Raw genomic sequence first — 9,717 nt, forward strand, 5'->3', positions numbered from 1 at the left:
CCTGGTCTATCGTTTGTTTCCCATACCCTAGATGGTACAAATTACAATACCTGGAGGGTTGCAATGGCAATATATCTAGAATCTAAGAAAAAATGAAGTTTTCATGACAGATATTTTCCTAGAGCAGAGGAATCTGATTGATGTTTAAGATATGGAATCGCCAGGGACGAATCCAGGATTTGTAATTATTGGGTGCACTCTTTATAATAAAATAGAAACAGGTCAAAAGATAGTATCGTACCTTGGTTTCTTTACACGAAAATTACATTATCAATTAATATTACGGGTGCACAGGCTCCCATAGTGGGTAACCTGGCTTCGCCCCTGGGAATCACTACAATATCATGGTCAAATCTTGGCTTTTGAATTTAGTTAATCAAGAGATATATGATAGTATTATATACTACAATGATGCTGCAAAGACTTGGTTAGATTTATTCAAGAGGTTTAAAGTTAGCAATCTGCCAAAAGTTTATCAGTTAGAACAAGAGATTTTAACTCTCCATCAAGGATATATGGAACTCTCTTCATATTACACAAAGATGAAGCAGTTGAGCTTACGTCATGGTGTCAACCGACACCACCTTAGTGCCGATCGACACTCCTCCAAATGAGTTTCACATATCTCAGCAAACGGCCCCGAAAAATGACATATCTTCTCAGCTCTTGTCCAGTCCTCAACTGTGGACACCATTTTATAACCTCTCCTATCAAATGTCTCTAATTTAACAAATGTTTGATGATACTTGATGGCTCTTTAAGCATATAGTATGCCGAGTTCTATATTGTCTGCACATCCTGTAGCAGACCCGCACTTTCCTTTATATTCACATCAACCACACATTTTTTAAACAATAATTCACGTGTTTCCGATGCTGTTACATATTTAACATTCTCTCTTACTTTGTGCAAAGAGCCTCCAATAACCATCAAACCATCTTGCACTATGAGGATAAGTATGTGAGCTGCATATCTAACATAGAAAAACTCTCCTCGACACAGCAAATCATCCCTCAGCATCAGCTAAGATTTCACAATATCTTGCATCGAGTCATTACTTGTACCATTATCTAATGAGATAGAAAACAATTTTTTTCTTTCAATTCTCCACTTTCAGTGATTCAAGGAGCTGCATCGCAATATTCATACATGTATGTGGTGGTGGTAAAGCACAAAACATCATGATCTTGATGTTCAACTTCCAATTCCGATCAATGTAATGAACTGTCACACACATATAGCCCTCAATTTTTAGTGATGACCATAACTCAGACGTCAAGCAAACTCTTCCAGGAAGACTCGCTAATTCCCTCTTCAATGTTTCTCTCTCGCTTTCATACAACCGATATACATCTGTCTTCATCATGTTTCGACAAATGAATTTGACATCAGCATTCAAATGCTTCCAAGTGTCTCTCACCTTTTCATACTACACATACTACACATACGAATATGGGAGGTCAAGCTGGACTATTGTCTTAGCTACAAGCTGCTTAAAGACAAAATGATCATACTTGCGAGGTTGTAATTTGCCTTCAGCATTGATATTCATTTTGCCGTTCATCCTTGTATACATTTTTCATCTTAGACAATGCCTTCTCAAATCCGAAGTTCCATGCCTATGAGAGCTCCAAGCATACTCATTCTTGCAATGATTGCATTTATGCTTTCTTGCAATGATTGCATTTAGCTTTCTCTTCGCCATTGGATTTTCGAATCACAAAAAAAATCCACCCAAACATCTGACCTTTGCCTACTATCCATATCATCATCCTCATCGTCCTCATCAGAATCATCATCCACGTTAATCTCCTCTTCGTGTTTTTTCTTTTTCTTTTGCGGCTGCATCGAGTCTGCCAGGGAAACTTTCTTCTTTCCATTATTTGGAGTCGGCTTCGAAGACTTCCTCCCTTCACATATTACAGCAGCAATCAATTTCTTTTATCCTTGACTTGCCTTTTGAAGACGATGCAATTCCACCGGATGTAGATGACGGGATAATGGGTTTCTTCGAGTTTTAGAGACTCCCTGATCGGGTACTGGTTTGTTTGCGAGGCTGAGAGGATTGGGTTGGAGGAAGAGTGATTTAAACATCAGTATCAACTTCATCATCATCTACTTCTATCATCCTTTGTTTCCTTTACTGCTTCTTTCCATCAGAACAAACAACCTCATCATCAGCATCAGCAGCAACATTGAGAGCTCCTAACAGTCGTTGAGTCTCAAAGTCACATGTATCCAATGGCTTGAAATTAGGATCCATCGCCTATTGCTCTCTCAAGTTTTTTTTCTGCTTATGTTTGCCTCACAAAGTCACGATGAGTCGTGAGAACAAAGGTTCCTTGTGTTTAGGTTTATTTTGTTAGGGTTTTTAATTTTGTAACTATTTTTAATTCATTTTTTTAAATTAATTATTTCTAATTTTCAGAAACAACGACACACTAGGAGGGGTGTATGGAATCTGAAATTTGAATTGATTTGATTTTAGTGAGTTTTTAGATGATTTAGGTGAATATTAGAATTTGAGGTGATTTTTGTTAAACAACTCTAGAATCTCATCTAAAATCATGAGATTTAGATTTTTATTTTTATAACTAAGAAACTCCTCTCAAACATCTTAAAAACATTTAAAGCACTCTAAAATCTCCAACTTAAATTTTATTCAATAACAATGGATTCCAGAGTATTTTATAAAATGACAAGTTCAATAATACTGGATTTTAAAGTATTTTTTAAAATCATAATTTGAATAACAATGGATTTGTCATTTTAATACAAATCATCTGAAGCTCTTAGATGAATACACCCTCCTAGAAGTCTAAAACTAAGACAAGACGGAACAACTGAACAAGCATCACTAACCTGAACTCAATGCACATGTGTCCTCCTCCTCTTTGCTCGAATCTTGCTTGGCACACCTCATACACATGTGATGACAATAATGTAAATAACAGAACTCATGATGAATATATAACAGCATGTTCTTCTACGTTGATCCATACTGTTTACGTTTCTGCTTTTTCTTTTCTTTCCTCTCTGATCTTTCACCCTTTACTTACAAACACAGTCAAGTTGCAAAGGTTAGTAATGCAAATGATCACTGGTGAAGTTTATTAATCATGTGTGCTTTTCACGTTGTGTTACTGTACATTGGTTTTGGTTCGCGGTGGTTTCATCTCCAGACAATCGGTTTAGTGTTTCCTTATTATTTTATTACTCTTTTTCACTTTTGGGTTTCTTGATCTGTTTTTTTTTTTAATTGTATTTTCATATTCCATCTATCTAAACTATTAAAACTAAAGTACAAATAAATCTTAACCTTAAGTTTTCCTCAATAATTACTATCTAATGCCATTGACTTTATAAATAGCAATTTCCATAAAAATTGTTACGAAATTGTCTAATATTTAGCTACCTAATAAATTTAGAAGATATGCAATCCTTCATTTAATTTAAATCAAAATCAAAAATTCAATTTTACAATCCATAAAAAAACTATAAAATAGATTAAATGATCAGATTAATTTATTGGTTTATTGAAAATTAAATTAATCAAAATCGTTTAAATTTTTAGAATAATAAAAATAACTCAGTTATATTTAATTAATTAGTATCTTCTAATTTAATTAGTACAATAATGTATGTATTTAATTTTAAACGTTTACAAAAACAAATATTCGTGCGGACGCACGGGTCAAGATCTAGTTTTGTTTAAGTTGACAGACAGAGCAAGAGTTCTTTGTTTCTTTTTATGTTTCAAGTTATTACACCTTTTGGAAATTTTTGTGACATTAAAACCATTGTGCTTCACATCTTGGATCTTCAAGACTTACCAATAAAATACCATAGCACTGTTCAGAATGAAAGACAGATCGGTGGAAGCAACGAACATCTTTCTCAAGGAATTGAACACGGAGAATTTAGGCTAGAGAACAATATGTGAATCTATTGGCCGTGAAAGAGAAGGAGAGAAGATAAACAAAGGCAGTAGCAAAATTGAAGGAAAGATGGAAATATTATTTACTGAAGTAATTATTAATGAAGCTGTGATGGCCCGACCGTCCACAGCTAATGGGCCACCCACGTCCGTTCTATTGGCCCGTGGACCCCATCTCATTCCAACGGTCGGTGCGTAAATTTTTCAAGGCTCGAAATCATTGTTTACTGACCCTACAATCAAACATGACATTTCCCCGTGCTTTGGCCTCACTCGCACGGTATCGTGAATCACTTTCCGATAGGTCACCCATCCTTCCAACCCAAGCACGCTTAACTCTGGAGTTCTAAACGGATGTGTCACGGAAAAGATAAGTCAACTTTGGTAACATAGGTAGCCAAATCAATTCTCTTAAGACTTTTCATATATCACAACTCGGGATGTTACAATTCACCCCCTCTCAAAGAACGCAACGTCCTCGTTGCTCCCCACGACAGGTCTCAAGACGCCTTTCAGGTCAGAACCGAGATGGCTAACCAGCTCTGATACCACTTGTAATGCCATGACCGCCCACAGCTAATGGGCCACCCACGCCCGCTCTATCGTCCCGTGGGCCCCATCCCATTCTAACGGTCGGTGCGTAAATTTTTCAAGGCTCAAAATCATTGTTTACTGACCCTACGATCACCACATGACCGTTCTCCGTACTTTGGCATCACTCACACGGTATCACGAATCACTTTACGATAGGTCACCCATCATTTCACTACTCTAGCCCAAACACGGCTAACTCTGGAGTTCTAAATGGATGTGTGACGGAAAATATAAGTCAATTTTGGTGACATAGGTAGCCAAATCAATTCTCTTAAAGACTTTCCATATATCACAACTCGAGATGTTACAGAAGCATTCTTCAAAATGAGTATGCAGTAATTTTATTTCTTATTCCAGACAACATATGGTTAAGGGCTGTGTTTCATCATAAAGATAGGTTTGGATTCACAAAAAAACAAGGTAACAAAGTAGATTGAATAACTACAGAGTATATATGCATCAAAGTCCAAGCTACTTTATTATTCTAACAATATCCAAAATACAAATGAGTTTCCACTATCGAAAAAGCATCTACGTCGTGAAGCTGTATATTGCTCAAAATCTACTAACAAATAAATGAAGCATAATCTAGCAACATAGAAACGAATTGTTACATAGAAACAAACTCTTTCTTTTTTTTTCAGGTGGAGAAAGTGTTACGGATTCTTTTTTCCCCGCAAGACGAAAACAGGCCCATCCTGCAAAAGTTGGATGGTAACCACAAAAATTTTGATGTTTCTGTGTCTTACCCCAAAAAAAACAATTATACACTTAATTTTTGATTAATTCAACAATATTTTAAGTCTTGAAATTAATTTGGTAACCACAAAACCAAAGTTGATTAACTTTGTAACATAAAAAATCCAGTCACATAATCATGATGTCAATTGAATTGCCATGATCCCGCTTTATTTGTTGAATGTTAGACTTTGACTATGTATAGTCTAGTCACTATTTCCTTTCATATTGGGCAAGACACAGAAACATCATTCATTATTTCGTCTTGTTTTAGTTTATAGAGTTTGAAGGTACAACACAAAAATATATTTTATATGTTATGTTTTCCGGTGATGGAAGATGGAAACATATGCAATTTAGCATGAGATTCGGAAAACCCATGCAAATTGTGACACGACGAGAGTTTACAAATTTGAAAAAATATGAGTTATTCTTGATATGTTCACCAACCAATAGGATTTCATCATTTCAAAGTTGATATTTTTTAAAATAAAAAACAAAATATTGTCAAGTTATATTACTTTTTTTAAATAAAAAAAAAAGTAAAACAAAATAATATTTACAGAAAAAAATTAATTTTTTTTTCAGCAAACACTAAACCCTAAATCCTAATCACTAAACCCTAAATCCTAATCCCTAAACCCTAAAGACTTGGGTAAATCCTAAATCCTTGGGTAAACTCTAAACCTTTGGGTAAACCCTAAACCCTTGGATAAATCCTAAACTCTAAATCAATATCACTAAACACTAAAACACAAAAGGGTTTAGGGTTTAGGATTTAGGGTTTAGAGTTTTAGTGTTTAGTGTTTTTTTATTTAGAGTTTAGGATTTATCCAAGGGTTTAGGGTTTACCCAAGGGTTTAGGGTTTAGTATTTAGGGTTTAGGATTATGATTTAGGGTTTAGTGTTTTGCCGACGACGTTAAAAATATATTTTTTTTGTAATTAGTATTATTTTTTATTTTTTTTACCTTTTAATTTAAAAAACATAATATAATTTGACAATATTTTGTTTCATTTTTTAAAAGATATTGAATATGAAATAACACAATCATATTGGTTAGTGAACCTCTAGGTTCACTTTAGAGGGTGAACCCAAGAATAAGTCAAAAAATATTGTCTCACATACACAGACATCTTTTCCTTCCAAATTTTTGTATATCTATTTTATATATTTTCTCAATTTATTTATGAAATTACCTTCAGATATAAAGTTTACCCTAATTTAAAAATTATGTTTCTATATTGTTGATTTTGTAAAGTTTGTTTATTCTTTTTGCACTAACGAAAACTGATCATTTGAAGTGTTGTTTTTGTCAAACTAGATTATAACAGTTTATCGCAACGAAAGTTGGATAATTGATAATTGAATTCGAATTTTAGGATTGATCTTAATAAACTCTAAGCAACTATTAATCTGAGTTTTGATTGCATGTTTAATTAATATCCATGGATATAGCATTTTTCCTATTTGTTTATAAACCGACTTCATTGTTCTATTTTTTTTTTTTTTTTGAACCCGAACGGATAACCCAAAAACCAAAAAAAAATATGAATAACTGATCTAAATGTCCGAATTAATCAAAAATATAAATATTTGAAACCTAAATATGTAATTAAAATATTCAATTCTATATTTATTTTGAAATGATATCTAGAAATAAGTATTAAATTTAAATAAGTAGCTTAAATATCTAATTCTATATAAATAAGTATTTATTTCTTATATTTTGCTTTTAATTTTTTGATTTAATTTCAGATATATCTGAACCCCGAACCAATATAACCCGAATCCGAACGATATATTTTTAAATAATCAAAATATATTTGGATAAAATGTTTATTTGGTTTAAGGATGTGTATTTTAAGAGAGTGCTATTGGATTAATTTGAACATATTAGTCAAGCTATAGTTTATTGTTATAATAATAGGAATTAGCCGTTTTTCCATTTGGACAAATTTAATAAAAAAATGGATGAATAGTAATTTAAGGTGTTGATTGCTCCTAATTTTGGAATAATTTTGTTTTTTTCCAAACACTAATTTTTATCCAGTCAAAATTCTTAAGAAGTATATTCTCTAAAATATAGAAAAACTAACCAAAATCTAAATTTCATAGTTTTCTAATATTTGTACAATCGATTTTTCATTTTTTATTTTTATTTAAAATATTACTCTATTTATGCATTATATAAAAATAAATAAATATGATAAAAGTGTTACTATACACTAATAACGTTTATTAAAAATAATTTGTTTAACATGCATTGAAAATAATTTATATCAAGAACATTTTCTTAAGCTTATCAATAAAATTAATTTAACTGCTTTAAATTAACTTTATATAAAATTTATATGTTTTGTTTATAACCTAACGATATTATTTGCTTAAAACTTGATATATTCTTTTAATAGTTTTAGTTTTTTAAGGAAAATATAACTTATAGAAATAATAGACAGATTCAAAAATTCAATTAAAATTATTGATTAAGTTTTTGAAAAACTCAAAATCGACCAAAAATTTTAAAATTCAAAATTCAAAAAAATAACTAAAATTAAAATGACCATTTGTCTTTTTTAAAATTTAAAATTTACTGCAAAACTAAAAGCCAAAAATTAAAATTCAAAAACTAAAAACGAAAAACAGATAACAAAACGCCATGAAAACAATGAGGACCTAAGTTACCGAGATTAGCAACGAAGTCCAAGTTTTCGAATCTCAAAATGACTGGAACGGAATATTACAGTTTAGTTACAAAGCTTAACATTTAGGGTCTTGGCCTCTTGGGACTTCATATTCTTTGTAACTTCACTTGGTACAACCATTGAACGGAGTCGCATTGATTCTTGCCTAAGAATCAAGAAGACTCAGTGATTGACCTGCTGATATAATGAATTGAAGTAAAGAGGGATCGGCAAAATGAACTCTGTTTCTGCTACGATCTTGTTCATATTCCGAGTAAATAACCTGAACCGTTAAGACAATATCTAAGCTAATTGCCTCAACTTGACAGAAGTTTCCATGGAGTTTATACATAAGCAAGAACTCGCAACATCAACTAGAAAACAAGAACCAAAGAACTTCCACGGTGTCTGTAGAAAAGCAACAATCCAAAAAGAAGATTTTACAAGATCAGCTAGAATTATAACGAAATTAGCATTGGTCCATTTAAACAGAGAAGCCAGTAAGAAAACCTAATTCCTAAGATGCTTCAGCAATCACAGAGCCTATCTCACGCATAAAGTCAGTCTTGTGCAGCACCAGTTCCATTTCTTTGGCCTGCAATAACTTCCACTTCTCTTCCATTCTCTTCTTTGTCTCCACTGTCACCATGCTCCATTTCTCTTTCACGAACCTTTCACTCACACCTAAACCCGCAATAGATCCTACAAGAAACGAGTCTTCAAACCAGTCAGATGCTCTCACACCATGAGACTTGGAAGCTCCTCCTCCATTAATCAACACTTCCTTATTCTTTTCACCACCAGCCAACACCTCCCCATCTTGTGCTACCTTTTCACCACCAGCCAACACTTGCCTATCTTCTCCTCCATTGTCACCACTAACCAACGCCTCCCTATCTTCTTCTACTTTGTCACCATTAGCTTCCACAGAAACAGGCTTCTTCTTAGTCTTTTTTGGTGTTCCACTGGACTTAGCGGCAGATTCAAGAGCCACAACTTCTTCTTCTTTACCAAGCTTCTTCACATTAGAATTGAGAGCCATTCCATGAGATCCCCAAATATAGTTGGCCAATTTCAAACAATCAATATCATGATTTTTAGTCAAGGACTCAGCACCGTGCTTGACTTTCCCCATATACTTCCTCTTCAAAGACCTAATCTTATCAACGAACTGGATTTTACTAGCCTCGAAGCTAATCGACTTACTGGTGATTTCGTAAAACCTATCCATGTCTTCGTACGGACTCTTCCCCGTATCAGCTTTGAAATCGATCATACCTTGAAGCATAGAGACCTCATCTTCTTCGCTCCACAGCCTCTGAAACGACGACGGTTTCTTCGCCTCCTCTGCAATTTTGGCCCGTTTTGCACTAACGGAGGTCGTTTCGATCGGCCGCTTCTTCACTGCCAGCGAGCCACCCTTGGGTTTGGTGACGGCGTTCAGCTTCTCAGATTTGGAGTTCTTCGCGGACGGAATGGCGACTGGATTCATGAGATCGTCAGACGAAGAATCGTTGGAGATCTGTTCTTCTTCATCGTCTCCGGACAACGCCTCGACTTCATTGTCGTCGCTTGAAGATGCTTTCGGTGGATCTTCCAAAGGGTTGGGCTTCTTCTTCGTCATTTGGAGATTCCTTCTGTTAACGCAGCAAGAAGAAAAAGCTAGGGTTTACGAGAGAGTCCAGTGAAGAAATTAATATAGTGGAAACAGGTTATTGTCAAGTATCTCAAATCTTGTACTTTTTTTTTTTTTTTTTTTTTTTT

The 9,717-nt window shown here is 33.9% G+C and overlaps 1 protein-coding gene across 1 annotated transcript; it reads right to left on the bottom strand.

Moving 5' to 3' along the window:
* Positions 1-8,283: 8,283 nt before the first annotated feature.
* Positions 8,284-9,661, bottom strand: LOC106337135 (mediator-associated protein 1-like). The gene has a single exon (XM_013776184.1). The coding sequence runs from the start codon at positions 9,575-9,577 to the stop codon at positions 8,471-8,473; it is 1,107 nt and encodes a 368-aa protein (XP_013631638.1). The 5' UTR covers positions 9,578-9,661; the 3' UTR covers positions 8,284-8,470.
* Between the last annotated feature and the right edge of the window lie 56 nt (positions 9,662-9,717).

The sequence above is a fragment of the Brassica oleracea genome, chromosome C4 (assembly GCF_000695525.1).
Source record: "Brassica oleracea var. oleracea cultivar TO1000 chromosome C4, BOL, whole genome shotgun sequence".
Taxonomy (NCBI): domain Eukaryota; kingdom Viridiplantae; phylum Streptophyta; class Magnoliopsida; order Brassicales; family Brassicaceae; genus Brassica; species Brassica oleracea.